General features: G+C 41.5%; 2 protein-coding genes across 19 annotated transcripts in view; both read left to right on the top strand.

Annotated features, from left to right (window-relative positions):
- ank1a (ankyrin 1, erythrocytic a) overlaps positions 1-20,017 on the top strand; it is an 87,478-nt gene extending 67,461 nt beyond the window's left edge. For 11 of the 17 annotated variants that reach the window (XM_085294424.1, XM_085294425.1, XM_085294420.1 and 8 more), the window contains 15 exons: positions 730-934; positions 1,133-1,229; positions 1,404-1,632; positions 1,736-1,864; positions 1,976-2,095; positions 2,176-2,260; positions 2,427-2,501; positions 2,764-2,895; positions 3,029-3,184; positions 8,412-9,051; positions 9,174-9,522; positions 12,185-12,268; positions 12,557-12,709; positions 13,936-14,034; positions 16,290-20,017. In XM_085294424.1, coding sequence (XP_085150550.1) covers positions 730-934; positions 1,133-1,229; positions 1,404-1,632; positions 1,736-1,864; positions 1,976-2,095; positions 2,176-2,260; positions 2,427-2,501; positions 2,764-2,895; positions 3,029-3,184; positions 8,412-9,051; positions 9,174-9,522; positions 12,185-12,268; positions 12,557-12,709; positions 13,936-14,007 — 2,526 coding nt within the window. In that variant the 3' untranslated portion in view covers positions 14,008-14,034; positions 16,290-20,017. Of the gene's footprint in view, positions 1-729; positions 935-1,132; positions 1,230-1,403; positions 1,633-1,735; positions 1,865-1,975; positions 2,096-2,175; positions 2,261-2,426; positions 2,502-2,763; positions 2,896-3,028; positions 3,185-8,411; positions 9,052-9,173; positions 9,523-9,599; positions 10,855-12,184; positions 12,269-12,556; positions 12,710-13,935; positions 14,035-16,289 lie in introns of those variants that run through there. The other 6 variants (XM_085294416.1, XM_085294431.1, XM_085294427.1 and 3 more) reach the window with 6 other exon arrangements.
- Positions 20,018-21,013: 996 nt separating this feature from the next.
- LOC146562564 (eukaryotic translation initiation factor 4E-binding protein 1-like) lies at positions 21,014-24,502 on the top strand. 2 transcript variants are annotated; one of them, XM_085294413.1, is made up of 4 exons: positions 21,014-21,218; positions 21,336-21,505; positions 23,596-23,784; positions 23,955-24,502. In XM_085294413.1, the coding sequence occupies exons 2-4, from the start codon at positions 21,370-21,372 to the stop codon at positions 23,984-23,986; spliced, it is 357 nt and encodes a 118-aa protein (XP_085150539.1). In that variant the 5' UTR covers positions 21,014-21,218; positions 21,336-21,369; the 3' UTR covers positions 23,987-24,502. The 2 variants fall into 2 exon arrangements, with proteins under 2 accessions (XP_085150539.1, XP_085150538.1); XM_085294412.1 differs by having other exon boundaries at positions 21,015-21,505.
- Positions 24,503-25,706: the final 1,204 nt, after the last annotated feature.

Here is a 25,706-nt window from a genome sequence, read left to right as displayed (position 1 = left end):
TTCAAAATCTTCTTTCCATACATAGATCGGCAGCTTAAGCAGCTTGTGTGACTCCAAATCATGTTTCAGTAAATCAAAATGAAAAGTGGACCTTCTACTACTGTTTTGATGAAATTGTTTTTCTTTTAGGCACACGAGTGAATTCAATCTGAGCTCGATAGGTTTTGCAAACTAACAACGCTGATAGTGAATGTAACTGAATATTAGTGAAATATAATGTTCAGTATTTTCTTACATGGCTATATTTTAGGAACATATCTGTTTAACTAAAATGCTGTTGTAGTAATTGCGTCATCAATGGCCTTGTGAAAAGCCACAGTGCCTTTTTACTTGATATCTCTCCTGTATTAATGATTGTAAAAGCTTCTTGTTAACATACTTTGTTACATTTTACAATAAAAAATATACTTGTAAAGTCATGCAACCAGTTTGTGTTACTATTTGGTTTTCAGATGTATTGTTTCTGTGTTGAAGTAGTTTGTTCACTGCGGCCTTATTTCTCTTTCTCTCTCTTTCTCATCATCTTTAATTTTCCCCACTTGGTTGTCCTTTCTGTTATCCACTTCTGTTGTCTCATTATCCACCTACAATCAACTCATTACACATGGCATCCTGATCTTTTTTTAAAATCTTTCTTCATATTTATTTATTTTCATTTAATCTCCCTTTCATCAAAACCGTGCCCCCTGTTGCGTGCTCCCTTTTGCCATCATCGACTCCCAACCTCAGGCTCAGCCAGTTCCAGATGAGCTGGTTGCAAAGCTTCTCGGTAACCAAGCAAACTTTAGCCCCGTAGTCACGGTGGAGCCTCGGAGGCGCAAGTTTCACCGACCAATCGGCCTACGTATTCCCCTGCCTCCATCTTGGAGGGAGAGCCCTCGAGACTCTGGGGAGGGTGATACTACCAGTCTGCGTCTTCTCTGCTCTGTCATAGGTACTCCATGCCACAGCTGTCACGTGGGTGTTTGTGTCAATGTCAGCAGTTTACTTCCAAAGCAAAGAAAGATTTGTGTATGCAGCTGATAGTCAGGCTTGGTTAAAATACTTGGTTTAAAATGCTGCCATCACTAGACTTACTCTTTATGACTGCTGATCACTCGGTGTGCTCTCTCTCATTCTCTGTGACTCCCAGGTGGTACAGCCCCAGCTCAATGGGAGGACATTACTGGCACTACTAAGCTTATCTATGCTAGTGAATGTGCCAGTTTCACAACCAATGTTTCTGCACGGTAAGTTCAGATAGCAGCATGTGCAGTGAAATTATATTTGTCATCATAACACAGAAAAAAGAAAGATTATTCAAATTCTTTGCCATCTACAACCACTGCAGTAAGCAGCTTGGCTGTGATTATAAAGAGACAAAGAACAGATGCATGTGACTGAACGTGATCGTTTTCTCCCAGATTCTGGCTCGCAGACTGTCCTCGGACAGCCGAGGCTGTGTCCTTTGCCAACCTGCTGTACAGGGAGCTGTCGGCCGTACCTTACATGGCCAAGTTTGTGGTGTTTGCAAAAATGAATGAGCTACGCGAGGGCCGTTTGCGCTGCTACTGCATGACTGATGACAAGATGGATAAAACTCTGGAGCAGCATGAGAACTTCACAGAGGTGGCTCGCAGCAGGGACATAGAGGTCAGTTCAGAGACCTTCTTACACAGGACAATCGAGTTCTTGGGCCATGTTGTGCTTATTGGATTACTTCTTTGTACATGTGTTAATGCCTCTGTGATTACAGGTTATGGAAGGAATGCCACTTCACCTGGAGTGTTCAGGGAATCTTGTTCCGGTGAGGAAGGCCACCCAACAGCCTCGCTGCTTTAGCTTCCAGGCCTTCAGAGATAATCGACTTCCTGTCTCTGTTAAGGTGTTGCCTTTTGACTTGTCTTCAGTTTTATTTTCTTTGTTACTCCATTAGGTCTTTCTCTACTCATGCATCTGTCATATTTTTTTTTAACCTTTAACCTCTGCGTCTAAGGTGAGGGACAGTAGTAAAGAGCCCACTGGATTTTTGTCTTTCCTTCGCAAATCCACCAAGTATGAAGACAGCCAGCATGTGCTCTGCAACCTCAACATCGCTATGCCTCCATGTATCAAGGTAAAGCTTTAAAAGACAACCTCAATGTATTTGTTCACATTTCTTCCGAGATTTCCGACTGCATTGATGTTTTCTTTCAGATTGTTGGGAGTGAAGACCGAAGGCGAACTCTCACCCCGCTGGCTTTAAGAGAAAGATACAGTGCTCTAAATGAGCCTGCAATGGGTACGAGTCTCTCACTCTCACTTCTTTATGTAACTAGATCTGTCTACCTTCTAGGGAATAATGTATAATACATGATGATGGCTTCATTATGTCTTATCATAGCACTTAATTTCCAGCCTGCCTAGAATCATTAAGCATCTCAGCTTTATATTTATGTTTTCTGCAGCATCAATGAGTGCTATGGAAAGGACAGAGCTGAAGATGGCTGTAATTGCAGAACAGTTGGGACTGAGCTGGGCTGGTGAGTGGATCTGTTTTATGTGCGGTAAACCATCCGTGTTTATCTTATGTCTGACAAGTTTGCTAGCATGCTGCTGATTAAACAACGTTAACACATGGTGCCCAGCCAATGAAACTAATTATTTTCTCTGCCAAGAGCCGTGGCTATTTTACAGAGACTGTTCCTTCTCTTCTGTGTACGCCTCATCGGCGTGACTCATACGCCAAATTATATAAATATTTCTCCTGCTTTCTTGATCTTCCTTCTGTCACTTTCTAAACAGAGTTGGCACGTGAGCTTCAGCTGAGTGTGGATGACATTAACAAGATTCGTGTGGAGAATCCAAACTCACTGCTGGAGCAGAGCTCCGCACTGCTCAACCTGTGGGCCACTCTCGAGGGCAAGAGGGCAAAGAGTCAGTAAATCTAAATTTGCTGTAGACATTTGCCATTTCACTTCACTCAAAGCTACACTTTTATGATTTCTAGAAACCCACCCCTCTTCTTCTTTCTTCCATGCATGCCGGTGACTCCTTTTTTTCACTGCAGTGGAGAGTTTGTACACAGCTCTGAAGAGCATCGACCGCATGGACATCATCAACATGTTGGAGGGCCAGCCACCTCAGCCTGTGAGACAAGGATCCCGTGATGTCAACAGACGTCGACACAGCGAGAGAGACCATCTGTCCCCTGGTATGACCAATGGTAAGCGCCCTCCCCAGATCCCATGGCCTGGTCTCATTTCTGTCCCATTTCCTTGATCTCCAGCCACTTTTCCAATAAACATGCACCTCTTTCCCCAAACTCCCCAGAAGATGAAGTCAAGTTTGTTTCCCTCTAAATGACTCTGTTGTCCCAATGTCCTTCTTATTTAATCTCTGTGATGCTCTTGTGTTTTAAAGCTGCCTCAAACCTTTGCAGGATTTTACCTCAGCAACACACAGAGGGACTCAGGACACTCCTACTGTAAAAAGGGTAATATAGAAATGCAGTGAAGTACCTAGGAAACCTTAATTAAATGGTATACTTCAGGGGGTTAATGGTGTATTGGTTCAGTTATTCCATTCTCCTATCCTCAGAGTTTAGTCTTTTTCTTGCTTGTTTGGTAGTTAAGATGTTCTGAGCTTAATTCCAATTCTAATTCACAATAATTTTATGCATCATAAAAAAAAATTCTATAAAATGTGTTGTCATTTAGCATGACATATTCTCTATAAAAACACCTTGTCATACATGATGAGTCCATGTAGATCACAAGTAAAGCCTCGCACATTTGGCCTTCTTACCAACTGTCAGACCTCAGTCTTTTCCTCATGGTTTCCTTCACACGTGCATACCCTACATCTTATTGATTCCATTTTCACATCTGGCCTGCTGTGAGCTCCCCGTCTTCCTGGACTGGCTCCTCCTCTCTGCCTCGAGTGCAGATGATGAGTTAGTCGGACAGGTGATAGGTCCTCTCCGTGAAAACTGGAGCAATAAAGAGAGATGTAACAATGCATACGGATGTGACCATGATGGCTAAAGCGTGAAAAGGGAGACGCTCAGATCACAGCTGCAGTGAATCTGATAACTTTGTATCTGTCTCTTCTGTCTGTCTGTCTGTCTGTCTTTTTGGCTATTTGCCTCCCAAAGGTCGTTCCTGCTTTGACTTGGCGGATTTCAAAAACTGGATATTGTTTACTTGACTTATTTTACAGTGGAAAAAAAAGAATCAAGAGGTTTATGATTTACGATCTAGTTCAGTACTTACTAAAGTCACATCAATAGAGTGAGGCACCCAGCATGACTTTTCAGTGAATAAGAGTGAAACTAGCAAAAGTAAAAACTAGCAACAAAAAAAAAAAGAAAAGAGTATTTAAAAATATTGTGGTGAAAAATAAAGAACAATGCGCACATAATTATTTTCAGTTTTTACTTTATTCACAGAAGTTAGATGAGAAGATAATGTCTCATTGCATGTTAGCTTAGCTTAGCATGAAGGGAGAAGAGACTGGAAGAAGCAGCTAGCAACCCTGGCTTTATTTTTAACCAGGTAACCTCAGTAAAACCACAGCGTAGACCTATAAACTTTGGACAAAGTTAAAAAAAAAAAAAAAGACACTAATGAACTGCTTTCACATCTGGACAGAAGCTAACTATACCTCACTTTTTTCTCCACGTTTATGCTAAGCTGAGCTAACCAGCTGCTTTTTAACTGCAGAAATGTGTGGCATCAATCTTCTCATCTGACACTTTGGACAGAAAGGGAAGGAAATTCATGGATATTGAAACATGTCAGTGATTATTTAAAATCAGGTCCGCTATAGACTCCCCATCACCACAAAAACAAACGCGATTTCTATTTTTTAAAGTACTGTGTTTGCAGAAAATATTCCTTCAAACTTGAAATAAAAAGCAAGCAAAGGTTTATTCAAAAGCGACTCCAGGTTACTAAACAAAGCATACACTTGATCATACTAGAGTAACCCCTTTTCCTTTAGACCTCTGTCTGCCTGTGTCTGCATGGGACTTAGTTTGAGTCTTTAGAGGTAGCGTTGGTGCACCGAATGTGCTTTTGGGAGCCCTGATTCATTCCCTGTGACTCTGTCCCTCTCTTTGTTTTTCTCTGGTCATCTGCAGCCTAGCCGCCCCACTCTTCCTCCTTCTCACTTCCTCTCCGAACTCTGACCTCATGTTGACCTCTGACCCACATCTTAAGCTTTTATTTTTTGCGACAAATGCATTTTTCTTTTTTTTCTTTTTTTCCTGACTCTTGAAAACCCCACCTTTCTTAAGTGTCCACTCTGTGACAGATACCCCTCACACAGACTGTGTACTCAGCACCCACTGGGAGGGGGGAGGTGACCCTCACTCTCTCTCACTGTTTCTGTCTGTGTTCATCACCCTGTTTTATATTCCTCTTCCTCTCTTGCTGCTCTTCTCTGTTTCCCACTCCTTCCTTTCCCTCCTTTCCCATCCCTTTTTTCCCCTGCTCTCCTGCATGTCGGCATGTGAACAAGACTTCGCTCATTGCTCATCTCCCTCGTGTTTGCATGGAGGGCCCGCTCTGAGACTGGACTGTTGGAGATAAAGCTTCAAATGCTGCATCAGTGCCTAACGTTGCCTGACAAACAGACATGTGTCTTTGCATGGCATGTATACTGAGAATGACTACAGTCTGTCTCTGTTACTCCTCAATGATCTGTCTTAAAAGGGGATACAGAAAGGCCACAGACCTTTTTTTGTGAACTGTGTCTGCTGTTCATGTATGAATGCTGTGATCGTTTTGTGTGTCGCTAATTCTACGTAAACCGTGTCCATCTTATGTTGTGCAACTATCTATCTTTGATGTCTCTGTGAGTTTTGAGATGTTCAGTTTGAATTTGTTCTCCAACTGTTTCTAAATGTGCTCATTGATTACTGTGAAGTCTATATGTCTCTATGTGTGTATGTGTGCGTGTATCAGTGTGAGCATCTCTACGTGTTTTTTAAATGTTTTGTGGCTTCCACATACATATATGTGCCCGTTTACTGGGCAAAAATTGTATCGTTTATTTATATATATATATATATATATATATATATATATATATATATATATATATATATATATATATATATATATATATGTATATGTGTATATATATATATATATATGTATATGTGTATATATGTATATATATATATGTATATGTGTATATATGTATATATATATATGTATATATATATATATATATATGTATATATATATATGTATATATATATATATATATATATATGTTTCTGTACATACATCTGTCAGACACATTTTCCATATTTCACACTTTTTATTATTTCAAATTTTCTCCCCAGATCTCTTTCTTTTCTCGTTATTTACAAATCTACTGCCACAAAGTGAGAGGGATGACAAACTCAGTTAGTTACAAATTCACATTCTTATTTCCTCCTTTTTGGTCTTAGCACAAACACAAAATATCCTAAAAGATAGATAGATAGATAGATAGATAGATAGATAGATAGATAGATAGATAGATAGATAGATAGATAGATAGATAGATAGATAGATAGATAGATAGATAGATAGATAGATAGATAGATAGATAGATAGATAGATAGATAGATAGATAGTCATGTTTATTTGGTTGATTTGGTTTTGAGTTCTTTGTCATTAGATCTTAATTCTAATAATCATATATTCAGGCATCAGGCAATCATATATGCATTTGAAGACTAAAAGTGAATATAATTGAAGCCTCTAAACTTTAAACCTCTTAAAGCAGATGCCCTGGTATCTTGTGGGACCTAAATAAACACCAAATGATTGTTTGAATCTTGTACAGTAGCACTGAAGTACTATAAATTTGATTGCAAGTGAAAATCAAACGCCTGCAGTGTATAGATGTTCTGTATCTGGTTTAGACTAAATCTTCATAAGTCAAAGAACTACATCACAAACTAGAAGTCAGAGTTTATCATCAACTGTACATAACTGAAAGCAGTTGGGATGTGAAAAAGAAAGTAGGACAAGGGTCTTTTCGATGGCTTGGTGTCTCAAATATCGCCTGCACTCTCAGCAGTACTCTACTGCTGGCCATGAATCAAGTTACAGCAGCCTGCACTCTGCAGCTTTCTTACCACTGTACAGTACATACGCATGGTCTCTCTCTCTCTCTCTCTCTCTCGCTCTCTCTGAGTCAAACATTAAGGAGAATCATTTCCTCTGCTTCCTGTAATCTATGTACTGCATATGGATAGTATGTCCTTTAGTGGTCAGTCATACTGATACTCATGTTTTGCTTTACCTGCATTACCATTTTTTTCAATTTGTTCACATATTTATGTTGTAAAGGTTTATCACTCTTTACAAATTTAGTATAATCAGGTTAGAAAATATAAATGTTAATATTCGCAAAATAGCCTTAGGTGTAGTCTTCATCTAGATTTTCTTTCATTTTTAGCATGTTACATGAAGTTACTACTGCAATATTTTTTAATGCTTTCTGGGACATTGTACTCAGTTGTGCCAGGTCTGGTTTCATAAGAAAGAAAGAAAAAGAAAAAAAAACATATTTTATCGAAGGTTGTTCAGAAGACGGCTGTAGGAGTGACCTGAGTCCGCAGCTCATTACTAACACAAAGTTTTACTAAATTATATATTTGCACTTGAAATTTGTTTGAGGCAGCAACATTGTGGCTTTCCTAGCAGAAGAAAATTGAAGTCTGTTGTAATTTGTTTGCATAAATTTGAATACTACTATGTTTTATCTTTACATAGTTGTGTTATATTGAATGCACTGTAAAAACAGTATGAGTCAGTGAGAGAGCAGCTGTGTGAAGAATGCGTGCGTGTATGCGAGAAAATGCGATTGCCTGCGAGCATGCCATCCAGCCTGACACCGGTATTAACCTGCCTGTTTCTGAGTGGGTTTGAGTGCATGCATATACGAGTGTGAGCGTATGTGAGTGCTGGTGTGGGTGTGAGACAGAGTGGGTGTGTGTTTGTGTGTCCCTGCTGGACAGGTGTCAATAATCCCTCTCCGTCTCCCTGCAGGTGGCAGCCAGCAGAGCAGCATCAGCCACTGCCGGCCTCGAACCCCAGTCTCAGCCTACTGGTTCAGCTGGCTGTGTCTGCTGCTGCTACCGCTGCTGCTCTGCTACTGTCAGCGCTGGCTGATTGAGCTTGACAGCCTCTCTTCTAAAAGCTGCCCTTGCTCTCATGACCTTAGCTCCTTGCACCTTTATTCTAGCTCTTATTGTCTTGGCCCTCCACTCCCTCCATCCCCACTCCTTTCCCATTTGTCCCTTCAGCCTCCTCTACTCCTCCCCTAAATGCCCAGCTACTGGCCAGGGGAACTTACCCCCCCTCCCAGGGTCCTGATGCTGTGGGGGGTGAGGTGGGGAGCGAGGCGGGGGGCCGGGTGTCAGTGTGCCTCTCTCTGTCTCGCTCCAGGTTATGGGCTGCCGCAGGAAGAGCTTCTCTCACCAGCTTCCATGCAGTACAGCCTGCCCTCCCCGCTGGGTGCTGAGCCTTACTGGCAGGAGGTCTCCAGCCTGGACTGTGCACCTATTGCCACCACAGAAGAAGACACCCTGATGGAGATGTCTGATGTACAGGTGTGGCCCTCAGGCAACAGCCCTTCCTTGGTGGCTGTGGAGGACTCCTCGCTGGAATGCAGCAATGCTGACGATTCGGAGGGTCTGCTGGGGCTGCCGTATGGAAGTCTAGGTCGGCCGGCCAGTCAGGCCAGCGCAGCCAGCGGAGGGGGTGGGGTGCTGAGTGGCTCCATTGAGCTGCCCGAAGACGATTCAGAGATGGGCGTTGACTCGCTCAGCACCACCACACCAGCTTCGCTCGGGGGTACCATCGCTGGGATCAATCTTAACGGGCTGAACAATGGTCAGGGGTCAGAGGCGAGTTCAGAGGCATCAGCCGTCACAAGCACGACTGGTGGTGATGGAACCGGAGGAGGAGGAGGAGGCGGGATGGGCTCAGAGGAAGGGCTTTCTCTTGTTGCAGGACAGCAAAGGGTGTATGCTCGGTTGAGTGAGTCAACTGGTCTGAGCAGTGCTGCAGATCGGAATGGAGACAGGTGAGTACGAGCTCTGTATGCCTCTCAGTTGGTGTGACGTCATATAACCTGGGGCTATAAAACACTATCAGTAAATATTTATGATGTACCACCTCCTAATGAATTCATTGATCTCCTTTCAGGTCAGGCAATGGGGGAAATGGTGGTGGTGGAGGATCTTTCCTTTCTTACCTGCAGGAGCAGACAGGCCCGGGATGGATCCCTGTCACTGACCCTACTCAGGCTTGGGTGGGCAATCAGTCTAAACCCAGGCAAACCATGGAAACCATGATGTCATCAGTGCGTAACGCTGTGGATGGAGACCCTTCCCGAATGTCCCAGGAGGCCTTGCTTCAGCCTGTGAGGGACATGGGGCACTCTGAGATCTTAAGGGGGCACTTCAGAGGTACCCAACCATTTGAGAAGGGTTTGGGCTTTCCACACAGGGTACCAGAGCTGAGGGCCTGGGATGATGTCCGCCTGAAGGGCCAGGTGAGCACGTTAAACCACCCGTGCAAATTTAAAGTGGTCACAGTGAGTAGGATTACTCCTTTTACCATGTCTGGCAAACATTTTAGTCTGAACCAAATTAATGAACAACCGTATTTATAGTTAAACTGCATTTAGCAAATTCTTGTGGTGTAAACAAAAAAGGCGAACTGCTCCAGCAGAGGTAAACCTGGGAGAAACAGTGTGATACAGCAAAATCATTACAGTGTTATACACACAAGCGGTTGCTTTCATAATTCCTCTTCTAGAAGTCACCATTTAAAACCTCACTAATCAGAATTATGTTATGTCGATCCTGGAATCATACAGCAAACGTAAACACACAGCCAAGAACACACACAGTGGTCTTAGGCCCAATTTGGGCACAAACGGCGTGTCCAGCCAAATATAGAAAGCGCTCTCACTCGTCAACCCGCGTTACACGATCCCAACCCCAGTCATTCCCACATGTTAACTTTCTGGCACAACACAGACACATCACACTGTATGGGACAATCTCAGCTGTGAGACTGTGAGAGAACAAAAATAGAGCCTTTCAGAGCCTTTGTGGGCTTCATGCCTCTTGTGGGTCATAATGATACCCAAAAAGCACATTTAGCGTAATTTGGAGGCGGTGGCAGCTGCATAATAGATTCTATGATTGTTTTAGGAGAAATTTGTTGTGTAGGCTGTAGTTAGAGCATGTGTGAGAAGTTTCTTAGTGTTCTTACCACAGCGCACAGAGCCGTTCTGATGGAGGTATTTAAAGCTCACAGATCACATGGTCAAAAAGTGAGGGAGGTGGGAATAGAAGCCTCCCAAGATTGCTTTTGGTTGGATCTGGTGTCTTTGACTGGATAGTTGTGACTCGACGCTAGGAAGGAGAAAGAGACGTGGGGAGAAAAGGGCCCACGGCCCCAGCAAACGGAGGGCAGAAATTAAATGAAAACACCAGTTTGGCTGAACCAGTGACAAAAGAGGGCTGCAGCTGTTACCTTCTCCCTTAGCTAAGAGAAGTGTGAGAAGCAGGAGTCACCACCAGCTACGGGACTGAGGCTGCAGTCGTGCGTTGCTCTGTGCCAACCGTGTTGATTTACTGGGGATCAAAGTGGGGCAATGTGGGCCCTAGTTACCGAACTCCTCTTTAGCTTCGTGCTGCTGGCGTTCCTGGTGATCAGCTGTCAGAATGTCCTCCACATAGCCAGTGGCTCGGTGCGGTCGGTGCTCACCTACATACACACTCAGCTGGACCACGAGCTTGGTGAAATCGAGGGAGTACCCGACGAAGAGGAGAACGTCACCACCAGAATCGTCCGCCGTAGAGTCATTCTTAAGGTACAACAAAACTGAGATCCACGAATTTGAAGAAAGGATCTTAGTGGCAGAAGAGAGAAAAAAGAAATGAAAGAGCAGGGGGGAATCACTGCTGCTGAACTCTTGGATGATGCAGTGTATTTAAGAAAAGTTGAAAGTGATACAGGATAGGTTTGTGGTGAGTTATTTGACTGGTTTTACTGAGAGGAGTGGGAAGGTGCAGCATTATGGACACAAGTAATCGTGGCATACAATGATGGGATTTCATCAATGTTTGTTTGTTTCTATGACAATATCAAATGACTGAGGATGCAACTAAATATATCTTCTGCTTTTATAGATATACTGTAAATAGATTGTCTTCAGCTCAACAAGTTTGGACTCCAGTTCTATAAAAAGTTCTCATTGGCTCTTTGCCATTTCCTTCTTATTGTATCTCAAACTCTATAAAACAGCACATTTTTTATTTATTCTGTTAAGTACACTGAAAATCACACTGAGATTTGGTGGATTATGATATAATTGAAATTATGTACAAAGCATATAATAGATAAATTTCCCTTAATATCCAGAAAGCTTTTAAAATGAGGGATAATAAATACAAATGAAAAGGATATTATGTTTCTGAAAAATCCAAGGCCGGAGCCAGTATGAAATTTCATTGTGTATCTGTTACACAGATTAAACCTAAAGTGCACAGCATACTGAAACTGCTTAAAAGTTGTATAGAAATAACATAATTATTCTGTATGATAACTGATGCTCTAGATACAAATAGTTCATATATAGCTGGATTTGACATGAGTAGTTGGTTGTTTCTTCTTTTTTGGTGACTTTGTATTTAAATCTGAGGTTAAAGATGTAGTTGATTTACTTTTCCTTACACGTTGATTGTTTTATTATGGGTAGGTGTTACATAAGCTGTAGCTTTGGACTTGCACCCTTTAGGTTTGTCACTTCTTTTTTTAATTATTATTTAGTTTCATGTGTGATATAAATTGAGATAAAGATCAATTTTAGAGTTTCATACAGGCCTCCACATGCTCGACCTTCACTCGTTCTTAGGCCGAGCGTCCGGCTTCAGGAATTTCTTTGAACTTATAAATAGCTCTAAAGACATGCTGCTATTACAGGGGGCTGTAACACTGTTGTGTAGTAATGAACCTCATCAATTGTAACTATAAGTGATAAGATCCCCACTGTTAGATTTACTTTCTCTCTCACAAGCAACCTCACCCGCTCCTCACCTATCTGGCATGCAAACAGCGCTGCAGCAACGGCTGTTTTAACTGCCTTTATTGCCACAGTTCAAAACGTTTATGGTTACAAAAAAGCTTTTCTCTGTCCTCAGGGTGATGAGGTTGAAGATCTTCCTGGGGAGCAAGTGAGCGAGGAACATTTCACGGATGAACATGGAAACATTGTCACAAAAAAGGTCAGCCATTTAAATTGCGTCCATGAACACGAATGTCTCCGTTTTCACTTTTTTATCGTGTTTTATCATCACAACACTTTCACGGATCTTTTTACGGAACGATTATTAAACTAATAATCATGACAAAGTTGTTCATCGCACATGACACTGCAAAATCCACGCTTTGTTTTCCCCCAGCATATTTCACCGATCCAGTCTTTTTCACTGCCTTTTCCACACTCTCTGCTCTCGCCCATCACTCTCTCCCACCCTTCTGTGTGCGATTGTGTGCGCGTGTGTCTGCGATAGATCGTGCGCAAGGTGGTGCGCAGAGGGAAGGGATCAGGTGAGGAGGGGTTTCAGGAGGTGAGCGTGGAAGGCTCGCTGCAGGACGCCAACGAGCTGGACGTCGATGCTGAGCAGTTCATGAGCTACGCCGTCTTGGGTCGGGACAGCAGCAAGGTGGGCTTCTGATCTGCAGACGAAGCTCTCTGTCTCGCCTGGAGCTTCCGTGATGACCTCGGGTGTGCGGCCAGCCTGCAAAGCCTAAATGCTCTGAATTAGATCAGATGATACATACCCTGTTTCATTTAAATCCATGTAGTATCTGGGGTCTGTGCTGCAGTAAGTTTTAACGTTTCATCTCACTGTGGATTCCCAGGCATCCCCCAACGGTCCTTGTGCAACTTAACCTGCATAAGCACAAGTTTGTTTGTGATCTTGGAAAATAAAGGTTAGGCATTTTCCACTATGTGTCAGGACTAAATTGCAACAGAAGACAGAGGGACGTGTATTTGATTAATTGCCTGATTGCTGACTTCCCATAACATTAATCTCCACCCATATACTTCGCTCTCATGCTCATTATCTGCATGTAAGAGAACAACTGGATCCACTCTGCTCAGGTGCTCTGATTTTTTAAGAGGCTCACAGTAGATCAGTTCATGAGCGTTTCACTGTTTTGGTCATCACTAAACCACAAATGCAGTTCATCTGGGGGGGGGGGGGTTCTTGCACATTAATGAGTGAATGAACTTATAGTGGTTCCTTGCAGTGTTTCTTTCTCCCTGTCAGTTATCTCACTGAGCAACTGAATAAGGTTCATAGTCCTTTAACTGTGAAAGTGTGCCTTAATCAGTCAAAAACCAAGTTGAGGTCAAATATTAATTGCATTGAGTAAGTTGAGGTTCAATACACCAGACGCAGAGATTAACAGGGTTGTTGTGATTGTGTGAAATTTCCTGAAACTGCTGTGTTATGTGGCCTAGCCCATCCATTTGAAGCTTAAGAACGCTTTTCAAAAAGTTCTTTGCAAATTTTATCTGACATTACTCTGAACCACCACCTGGCTTTCCATCTGCCACCCACCACTTCTGTCCTTGCTTGACTGTTTATACATTATTACTTCCTTTTTTTCCTCTTTTTATTTCCTCTTTTGTCCCTCACATTTCTGTTTCACTTCCTGTCTTGTGCTCCCTGTTTGTATGCCCTCGTTTTTTTCGTGTGACACTGTCTGCCTCCTCTGTGGGTTTGTTTCTCTCTCTCTCTCTCTCTCTCTCTCTCTCTCCTTTGTTTTACCCTCCCTTACTAATATTACCTCAACCTCTTGTTCTGCTCCTGTCATCCAACTTATTCTAAATCCTCGCACCTCTTCTGCGGTCAACCCCCTCCCCCACCCTCTGATGTAGCCCGATACTGTGGATGTGAAGAAAGGTGCTCAGATAGTGAAATGTGCCAGTCTGCGGAGAGTTAAGCAGTGAGGCAGACTGAGTGCTGCGTCCCCGCAGGTAGGGGACTGACCCACAGTGCTTCCTCTGACCTGTGAACAACACCATTTAATCCAGTCTGTCTGGATTAAATGCATCTGAATGTACATTTAATTCAATAATTACTAATGTTATGACATATGGTGTGACGCTGGCGCAGCTAAATGACACCTAAATCTTTAATAGTTCAAATATAAATGACACACATGAACGCATATAAAAAGGAAAAAGATACAGATGTAATTTTTGTGTGTGTGTGCATTAGGGGAAAAAAAGTGCTGTCAGGAAAACTCTAAATGCTTGAAAAATGATTTGGTAGCTCTTGCAAATGTCTGCTGTGTCTAATACAAACTGCAATCGATTTAGATTTGGAGTTTTAGTTAGTACAAATCCAGGTGATGTACACTCACCGGATACTTTGGTAGGTACACCTTGCTAATACTGGCTCGGGCCCCCTTTTGCCTTCTGAACTGCCTTAATTCTTTGGGGCACAGATTCAACAAGATCCTGGAAACATTTCTCAGAGATTTTGGTCCATATTGACATGACAGCATCTCACAGTTGCTGCAGATTTGTTAATTGCTCAGCCATGATGTGAATCTCCTGCTCCACTGAGCTTTGTTATTATCAGCCTTTAGAAGATGGATACCTTGTGATCATAAAGGGATGGAAATGGTCAGAAACAATACTGTGGTAGGATGTGGCATTTAATTAATGCATTTGATACTATGGGGCCCAATGCGTGCCAAGAAAATGTCCCCCATCATTACACCACCAGCAGCAACTGTGATCCATTGATACAAGGCAAGATGTATCTATGTTTTCATGGAGTTTACACCAAATTTTTACCCTGCCATTCAAATCCTGCTGCAGAAATCAAGAAATTTTTCCAAACTTCTATTGTTAGACTCTAGAGAGCCAATGCGAATCACTTTTCTGTTTTTAACTGACAGTAACTAAAAACTACAGCACCCAGAGGGGTCTTCTGCTGCTGTAGTCCACCCGCTTTGAGGTTTGACATGTTGTGTGTTCAGAGATGCTCTTCTGTGTATCTCGGTTGTAACGAGTGGTTATTTGAGACACTGTAGACAACTGATGAACTTGAAACAGTCTGGCCATTCTCCTCTGACCTCTGGCATCAACAAAACATTTTCACACAGAGAACCTAACATTTTTTCAAGCATACTTTGTAAACGTTGCACATGTTTGAATGGGAAGATCAGCAGTTGCTGAAGAACTCAGTCCAGCACATCTGGCATGAATAACCATGCTACGTTCAAAGTCACTTAAATCAACTTTCTTCCTCATTCTAATCCTCAGTTTGAAATTCATTAGGTTTTAGCAACCTTGCCTACATGAATTCCTGCCATGTGATTGGTTCATTAGATATTTGTGCTAACACTATCTAATAAAGTGGCCGGTGAGTGTATGCACTATCTAGAAACAGTTAGTGTTTGGAATTAATCGATATATTAATGACTGATGATCCAATAATGCTTTTTAATGTCATCTTTTTTCTATTTGTTTTTTACCTCTTGAGTTTAGCTTAAATAAACCATAGGAATGATCTCCTGACAAACACTTTGCCGTATTTACATCAGAGTATGAAGTAAAATGTATGAATAATTAAAAATTTCCTATCAAGTCTGTTCTTTCTATGATATATATATATAAAATTGTCCATAAGCAAAAATTGAACACAAATATTATTTTATACGTTTGATGGAAAGAGATTGTTAGTGTGGCAGTACATCAACCACACTGTATACTGCTTTAGTTACTTTTGTCAGACATGCTGTGAAACACCGTAAAAAGGCTGGTGCAATGTGCACTCAGCGAAGAGAGATCGTAAAATGACAGCGCCCAAGGTCAAAGCTGTAAGGCATCTTGTGTGGAGAAATGGAGCCACTATAATGTGTGTGCGTGCGTACGTGCGTGTGTGTGTCTTGCCCTCACTAACGTAAATGCCATGACATTCCTGAGCTTGTTGATATTTCCAGTGACTCGCTGCTGAATGTTAAACCACTGCTGGCCCCCATTTGCGTGTAAATCTTTGGCAGAACTAACGTGTCGTTGAGTCTTTGAACGTTACGAGGATCAGCTGAAGGGAACTGAAAAACGTTCAGTCACTATAAAGCAGTATAGTAGCATAACCAGGATTCAAAGGCACTCACATTAGCACTGGCTTGTTGCTGTTTGCATGCCACCTGTGTTGCACGGTAGCAGGACGATCGAGAGGCTTGTAAATCACTGCAGTTCTCTCTCTCTCTCCTCAGAGTTCTCCGCAGGATTCAACCCCTTCACCAAAACCATCCTACATGAACACATGACCAGCAGCAGCTGACGGGAGGAAGACCACACATCAGAAGGCAAACGGATGGAAATGAAGAGAAACCAACTCAAAGACAACCACGGTGGCTATGGCAACTATCAGCACGCACCAGAAGAAAAAGGATACAGATTTTCTTGTAGTTTTTATTACTTTTTTTTTTTTTTAAGAAATGGTGGGAAAAAAATATCTACTACTAGGCTAGAAGCATGATTTCGTATAAAACAAAAACCAGACAGACAAAAAAAATCAAAAACAACAAAAAAAAAAAGAAACTAGCAACCAAAACGTGCTTCCTGTTATCTGTATCAGCATGAGTGACTGCTGCCGCATGGCCTGTGTTTAACTACAAATACCGAGGGAATGCAGGGGCGGGTTAAAAGGGTGGGGCGGGATGGGGAGGAGACACCGCTTAATGGGACGGGCATGCAATGTAGGCTACCACCGGCCCATTTTCTAACCCAGTGGTGAAGAGTTTAACTTAAGAAAAAGAGACACTAAAATACTGAGAATTACGTCATCTCTAGGCAACTGTTACCCCCTCCTCCTCCATGCTGCACTCAATCAGCACCACAAACTAGTTTCACACCTGGCCGAGTGGTCTCTAAGTCCAGTAAAGCTACAATTATCGCCCCAGGATATCAGTGTTGTGTACATAATATTGTATGCACTAAAATGCTCTTACGTGACTGTGTGTTACGCGTGTTGTTTCTGTTACTAGATCCCTATGCGATGCAACTGATGCTGCTGTTTCAGGTACATGAGAAATTCCTCCCTGTTTTTTTTTTTCTTGTTTGGTTTCATTTGCTCAGAATCTATATATTATTATTCTATATCTTGAGATCTTTGTGGGTAAAAGAACATACCGTTGTGTCGCTCTGCCTGTTTTAAATCGTTGGATTTGCGTGTGTATGTGCGTGTGTGTGTGTCCGGATGTTTCGTTGTGATTTTCACGCGCTTTCATTGTTTCCGTTCCACATGTCCGACTGTAGAGGAAGATGTTCTTTAAGTCATTTCCTGTACCGTGGGGATTTTTCAGCTTTGGGAGGCGGGTTTACAGCAGGAACCTGCCTCGCCAAACTTTGATCAAAGTGGCTTGCCTTGTGGAGAGGAAGGTAAAGAGATATATATGTACAAGTGAAAGATTATCACAAGAGATTAACCTGCTCTTTCATCCTACTCCTCTGCCTTTTTCTTGTCCCCACTGTGCTGTATCCTCATGAGGTTTGTGTTAATGTCTGAGCTAAAATCCCGATACCTCTGCTTATCACCCAACCTCCATCTCTCATCCCCTAGCCTCTACAGTCAGCCTCTCAGAGTAGATGTAGCAGTCCCGTCCACCTTCCACTGGGATGCGGGATCCCACCTTCAGCTCGTACAGTAGCTGCGTCTGTTTGACCTCATCGCACAGTATATGACACCCCCCCACGAGGTGCGCTTACAGACCATCTCACAGCCACCAGAAGATGTCACTCGATGAGGGTAAAGTAGCTGAAACGGAATCATGTAGCACTAGTTTTACTGGATGAAGCGATGTGCGTTGCGTTTAGGGTCGAGGACGTGTTGAGCTTCGATGTTTGTCTCCTTGGCGGTTCTTCAGTGTGTAGCAAAGACAGTCACCAATCACTGTGATGAGAAACTGTAATACTGACCCGTAACTGTGAGCCTGACCCGTCCAGAAGCATGTCTCTTGTTCCGCTCCTTTCTTTAGTCTTATTGTCACGATTTGCTGTCTTAACTGTACTCCAGAAGTAGAAGCAATAACTGCTTTAAATGGAAAGGATTATTCATGTGTGTGTGTATGTGTGTGTGTGTGTGTGTGTGAGCGAGAGAGTGACAGAGGAGGGAGGATTTTAGGATCACAGCTTGCGTTCTTCCTGAACTTTCAGCTTTATTCTACTTCTCACTTTACTCAGAAATGATGTCAGTACATTAGCGTCCTGCATTTTATCCTTTTGCCTCTCTAGAAAAGAAAACTTTAAGTATACTGGTGTGGCTCCATGCCAGCCATTGCATCTGCAAAGTGCCCGCTGTTTGTTTTTGTTACTCATCTGGGAATGTAGGTGTGTTCAGCCTGTTTTTAAACCTTAATAACATTCATATGCACCTTGAAAGAAATCCTGAGTGTGTTTTGCGTGTGTGCGAGTGTGTGAGCGCGTGGTGTGATTTAAATATCACATACTCAGTCCTGGATATTGGGACAAGTTAAAGTTGTGATAATATCACAGGACGTAATATTGCAAATGGACAAAGACTATATGTGTAATTCTAAATCACATATTTTTAAAGGTTTATTTACCTCAATAAGTGTGCCATCTCACATTATATCAATAACCAATACATGCATTTCTTTCAAATGTTGCGTCAGACATTGAATGCTTTTATTATAGACAAATATGTAAGTCACAAAAATGTTGCAATAAGCACCCATAAATAAGTGTTTAGTATGGCTTCTCACAGCCATGAGATGATGAATGTAAAGTCTTGGTATACTGTGAGTCTTGTTATGACGTAGTCATCCGTGTTGGCTCTATACTTCAGTAGATAATAGGGTATTCACTCTATTGTTTCAGCTCAATGTCTGCTGTTGATTATCATAAATATGACTTCATTCTCATTTCATCACAAACATGCACAGATGGTGGTAGATTTTAAAGAGCAAAGCCTCGAATTTTTAAAAAAAAATCTTTTTTGACATGTTAACAAATATCCCTTCATGAGGTATTATTGTTATTTTATTAGCTTAATAAAGGTCAGATGTAAAAAAAAAAAAAAAAAAGTTGTGCCCCCTTATATCAATCACAGCATATGATTTGCTCTTTAAGGGCTCATATGTTTAGATTGTTTTCTGCTGATGTCAGGCTCAGAGCCAGATGGGAACTGGTTAAAGAAGATAGACGGAGTTATGGGGGAGGCTTGGTGGCTTCGAAGGCTAGTCTTCAAGAGGACATGCATTTTCCCTCAACACAGCCCACCCCCTGACATTTTTATGCCCTTTTACCAAATATGAGACTGAGCCAATCTTAAGACTTCCACGTGGTGACCGTTTGGACGTGGTCAGACGGGAGTCCGACTAAGTGAGAGCGAGAGAGAGTCGAGGTTACATCAGAAAAAAAGCACTGCACTGAGGGACTACTGAGATGATGCCATGCACCAAGTTCATGCAAAAATATTAACTGTTGCAAAAACTAGAGAACACATGTATATTCCTTTAGAATGGATTGAAGACATTATTAATGCAATAGCATATTACTCAATACTAAGGAATGCAACTGCGCACATGCACAGAAAATGTTTTTAACATAAAAGGCTATATATATGAGATATATGAAAATATATATATAAATATATATATTTATTTAGAATGCTATGCACCCTTACTTGTCAACTGGGATTCTAGTTATGTTATGGATGTACTTTTAGCATCATACAGCTGTAGCTACCAAGAGACTGTTGAGTTCTGGGTAATGCCTGCAAAATGGGGATAAATAGGGTTCTTGTGGGTATTTTAACTTGTTTTGTCTGCTTTTTTATTGTTATGGAGAGTCAATCATGGATTTAAAATATGTAAAAGCCTTTTAATCCAATCAAATCCGAAGACATCTACTGACAATTTACTCTGTACACCAGCTCAACATTTACAAAATTAATAAAGAAATGAAATGTCTTTGTGTATATTGTGTGTGATTTTCTGTGTGGCACGTCATCCATGACAGTCATCACAAGTCAGTTTTATAAACATGCTGAAATTTCAGGTGTGTAGCTGTGCATGCTGTATGAAGATGATCTTGACTTGCTGGACCTTTACAAAGAACAAAAAAAAGGGAGGAAGGGAAGATGCTCATTTGAAACGCCACAGAGGAAGTAAAGTAAACGAACAAATGGAAGCAATTTTATAAATCTTTTTTTTTTCTCTTTTTGTGACACATCACATATGTTTTAAAATCTCCCAGTATGTATTAGAGTTGATTTTGACATTTGATGGTCACGTTTGAGGCTTGTAGAGGATCGGTTCTGCAACTTCCTGATCTTAGGTTCCTCAAACCTTTAAGCTAAAGGTTTAAATTTTAAGGCTTCTCAGTTGTGGAATCATCTGCTAACACCTTTTCTTCTCATTAAAAAATAAGAAAAAATGCATTTACTTCGGAATTGTCCTTCAATCCCGCAATTTAGCAAAGAAACAATTTTGCAGGAATAATAGTATTTTTTCACAAACAAGGTGACTCCCATTATTATTATTTACTTTGGGCATCTATTCCTGAAGACCGCTTTATTGATTTTCACGCTCATTAGCTCATCAGAACTGCGCAACATCTATTTTAGTCTCATATAAAACATTTCCATGCATGTTTGCACGTGTTTCAATAAATCAGTACACGTATTTCCATTTTTTCAAGCAAAATATAGAAGAGAAGCGAAAAAGAAACGAGTGCTGACCCAGGAATTGCACAGGACAGTATGTATGTTATCATCTTATTAATGTGTCTATTGTCTGTAAATAATGCTGTTCGACTTGTTTTGAAAAAACACCTTTTTTTTAAAAGAAAACAAAAAACAAAAAAACAAAACGTCTTATTATGTTGTTTTTATTATGACAGTTATAGCCGGTGAAGTTTTGAACATCGCAGAGTGCGCAGTCCTTTAGTGCCAGCAGGGGGCGCAGTTGGCTGTTTTTTGTGCACCTCTGGAGCCTTCTCTCCTGCAGCCTGCTGTGTTGTTTTGTGTGCATGTTGAGGCAGGCAGAGTGAGAGCGGAGGAACGTGTGCTCAGGTCCTTTTAAACAAAGATCCTGGACACTAGTTCGTGTGTGTGAGTGCTTGATGTAATGTGACTGTTTTAGGTCCAGCCTTCCACTGTTTGCACTTATGAAAACGAGGTATTTATTTTTATTTATCCGACAGTAGTCATTTAGTTGAGTCAAAGCCATACCCGAAACCCCGGCTCGGCGTGGCTTTATAAAACCAAGACTTTGTTCTTGTTTGATGTTAATTAGTTAGTTAGTATTAGTTTATTGTAGTTGGGAGAAGATGTCCACCGATTGCCAGAAGACCACCGCTAAGGCCATCCCGTCGATCAGGAGGGTGACGATCAACGACGCGGAGCACATGCCCCAAGACTACTCCACCACCCCGGGAGGGACTCTGTTCAGCACGACCCCCGGCGGTACGCAGTGTTGCTATTTGTCATATTCATTCAAGAGTGCCGAGGAGATCTGCTCTGACTCCCGGACACACATGACTTGTACTCTTATCCACTTTGGAGCCGTTCTCTCTGTCTGCAGCTTAGGCTAACTCCATGAGGTCTGCTGTAGCTCTGCTAAGCTAACCGCTAAAGCTAGCGAGCAAGTGTTTACTTGAAAAGAGGAAATGCAAAGAAATGCGGACTCTGAAGTAATGAAGGAACAGGTTGTTTAGACATGACGGTCTTAATTAAGATAGTGAGAGTCTGTCTGTAGCTTAGCTGCAGTCTAAAGTTTGGTTTCTACGCACTGCTGTCACACGGTCAGCCAGCAGAGCTGCTCCACCTTTGGTTTACTGTAGAGATCATTTAAATTCCTCTAGAGGTCCCTGCTTCTGAGGGCTGTCCACCTAAACCTGCTGCAGACACGAGGTTTAACTCAGTAAAGGTAATCTAAAGGTTAGAGTAACACTGTGTAATTACACTAAAAGGTGTCACTTCATCCTTTTTCCAGGGTTTTGTGCGTCACAGTGTTAATAACTACCTTATAAAAGTAACACTGGGTCATTATTAAACGGATATAACTATTTTTAAAAACCAGTATCAAACTGCTGCGATGATTTATTTTCATATTGTGATGTATTGCCTTAATTGGTCAGGACACATTTCTTTTAAGGGAGATTATAAAGAATAGTATAGTAAAAATATATTTATATCAATGCAGGTAGCATATTTAGCAAAAACGTTTTTTTTAATATAGCACATTTCATTACATGTAACCTCAATGTGGTTAACAAAGATATTATTATATATATATTTCTACACTTCATATAAAATAAGGTATTAGCACTAATGTTTCTGGCATATTACAGGTATTGTAAGCACACAGGTGGTGTGCAAGCATACGTTGTGGTGTACAAAAAGTGACAGCGTGCAGTGAGCTATGTTTAGTCTGGTTCAGTACATGTGGATCTGACTCAAGTGGATGAGTTAAAGAGTCTGATAGCAGCAGACAGCAAGATTAAATAAATCATTTGCTGAAAAAAAGAAGACACAATCATACCTGTGCAGGTTTATGAGGCTTTATGGCAGTGAAAACAGCATAAACAAAACAACAGCACCTGTTAAGTGTAAGTCCAGGTAAATAAAGAGGATTCTGAATATGTGCACAGTTGTAGTTGATCTCAGATCAGCAGGCAACTTGTTCCAAAGAGCAGGACCCCAGTAATGAGAGCAACCTCAGACTGAGGTCTGACTCTGGGAATAGTTACAAGATCTGCACCAGATGAGCAGGGCATGAACCGGTGAGAGATTTGTGAGATAACAGAAGGATTTAAAAAGCAATTCTATATTGTACTGGAAGCCAATGAAGGGTTTTCAGTACTGGGTAATGTGGTCAGATTTCTGTGTAGCTGTAAGGAATCTGGTTGAATGACCTGAAGCTGCCATGTTGATGATTTGGGCAGTCCTGAAAATAGAGAACTTGTTAGGCGAATGTGCAAATATAACATACTGCCTTAAAAAGGGCACATGTTCCTTTTGCACCAAATGTTAAAACTGTGTTTATTAACTGTACACTTTGCTGTTCACAAAGCTTTTCGTCACGAAGCTTTTCTTCAAGTTTAGTTGCGTTAAATCAGAAAGTAAGTCAGTTGGTTCGTTATCACAACTGGAAGCCATCACATCACTGCCAAGGAGTGTGTGTGTGTTGTGTTCATTCAGACTGGCTCATTGTGCGACAGTATACATAATATACAACAGCTGAAGCGTTACAGATCATAACAACAGCCGTAAGAGAGCAGCAGCACAATTAGTAATAACATTGCCACATATATGCTGCAACGTCCTTCTAGTTACTGCGTGAAGATCAGGTACAGACAGCAAGATTTTGAAGAAATGCCTGTTTTCATATTGTAATCACGTCTATCGTGGCACACAGGTCAAGTTAAAATACAGGAATTTGATGAAGCAGCTGATCCCAGTCAGTGCGAGTGTGGCCTCAGTGCTCTGTTTGATCTCTCAATGCTGCGCATCTGATAATCATCCTTCATTTTTCCCACCTACGAACACAAAAGGTACCAGGATCATCTACGAACGCAAGTTCCTGCTGGACTGTCGCAGTTCTCCGTTGGCCAGGACCCCTCCTGCCAACCTGCCAGTCATTCCAGGAGTGACCAGCCCTGCCTCCAAGGACACCAGCAAGAAGACTCAAAATGGAGAACTACTGAACAACAACACCGCTGCTCCGAACAGTAGCGCTGCTGGTATGTTCACACCTATACACACATCACAGGATGGATGTTGCACTTAAAGTCCATCCATCTATTTTCTGCATTATGATGTAGAACCCATGCAAGCAATACAGCAATGAAGCCTACAAATCATCATCCATCTCCACCCTACATTTATTGTTTACTTATTTTTCTTTTCAAAGGTGATGACGCACAGTTTGAAATGGACATCTAGGTGAAGCCCAACAAAGTGCTGTGAAGACAGGGGTACCGTCTCCTCCCCTATCACCACCTACTCCATGTAGACAGAGGATCTTATCTCTGACGGCCTCATTTTTTGGATCTGTAATTACACTTTCACTGTCTGCCTCAAGGTTTCGGCCTGGTTTGTGTGTAACAAAAAGTGTGCCTTCAGGTAGTGGCTGCGAGTTTAAAACGAACACTGAGAAGTGCTTAACACCAACAATGCCTCATCGCTCGGTAATAAAACAAGTCAGTGAAAATGAGAATCGAATTGTCCGAATTTCTAACCATTCCAGAACGGTTTTCACTCGATGTGCTTTTATTTCAGTGCATTTCGCACAACCTCTCTTTAGATACGGTCTTCCAGTATTGCTCTCATAAACGAGCGCTTCACCTGAAGTGTAAAGAATGTAAAACAGAAATTTGTTGATGACATTTTGAATCAGATATTTCGCTATTTTAGGGTGATTTTAAAAAAGAAATTAAAGCAAACACCATTCAGACTTTATCTCTGCGTCATGTGTTCACTGAGTCTTTCTGTCAAATCCGTTGTTTGTTTTTTTAACTTGAATGGCGCCATCTGAACTTAAATAATGCTTTTGTTTCGTGTCAGCGGTTTAGATGTTTAAGTGAAAAGCTAATGTACATTTCAAAGTGACAAGTCTTGCAGCCTGCTGCACCTCCTGCGTCGCTCTGGTTCAGAGGAATTCCACGTGGAGCTCGCAGGAGGCTGATAACCTCAGTCAGTGGGCTGTTTACAGAGAGGTCAATATGCAACTGTACAACACATCAGGCAGGAACTCCTTCCTTCCATTCAACATTTACGATTCCACTTCTGTCACTGGCTCACTTCACTGTGAAGTGCTTATGAATAAAAGTGCCGGAATAGATGGTGTTTCACTGAACTTCTCATTGTTTGATCTAAAAGATGTTTCACATTTTTAAATTCTTGCATCCAGTAATGTGCGAAGTTTAAAGCCAACACTCATTTCTTTAAGTTTTGATTCCAGACTTTCTTATAACGTTTTAAAATGCTCTTGAACAAAGAACCAGTTTTAATTTGTGTCTTTTGGCACTTTGTTAAAAGCTTTTGTTACTAAAACAGATTTCAGTTGTCTCGATGAAAAATCCCAAAGATAACACAGTTTAACAGCCTGTGTTAACATTGTATTTTTTGCACCAACAAAGTTATTCCAAAAGAGCTGAAAATTTAGTATTTCTCTGCGTGGTGTCCAGAGCTTTAAAGAAATTTGATAAAACTGAACACGTAAAGGACAAAACAAGAAGTGTCAGCCCTAAAAAAAATATTTTTTACAACAAATAAACAGTATCTGAAAGTAATGTTCCCAAGAAATAGATAATCTAGCAAAAACCTGACGCAGAGATGTATGTGACCCTGCAGTTAATCCATCTACCGTCCACTGAAGCCTCATCGGGAATGATCTCAGCGGAAGGCCATTATTTAAGAAGGGAAGTGGAGGAAAGGCTGTGGTACAAGAAGTGGACTGAAGATCAGTGTCAACAGGGGTGACAGAGTGATAAATACAGATTTCTTGGTTCAAATCGTCATCACTGTGTACAAAGGAGGACAGGAGAGTCCAACACTGAGTGTCTACAGCCATCTGTGAAACAGGGTGGAGGCTCTGTCATGGGTTTTGGAGTTATGTGTGGTGTTGGAAATCTCATCAAAACAAATCATTCTGAACACAGAA

The sequence above is a fragment of the Mchenga conophoros genome, linkage group LG12, assembly GCF_057382185.1.
Source record: "Mchenga conophoros isolate Kocher_MC1m ecotype Shallow Benthic linkage group LG12, M_conophoros_male_GT1.1, whole genome shotgun sequence".
Taxonomy (NCBI): Eukaryota; Metazoa; Chordata; class Actinopteri; order Cichliformes; family Cichlidae; genus Mchenga; species Mchenga conophoros.
Note: the sequence above shows the minus strand (reverse complement) of the source record. Positions and strands in the feature narration are given on the sequence as shown.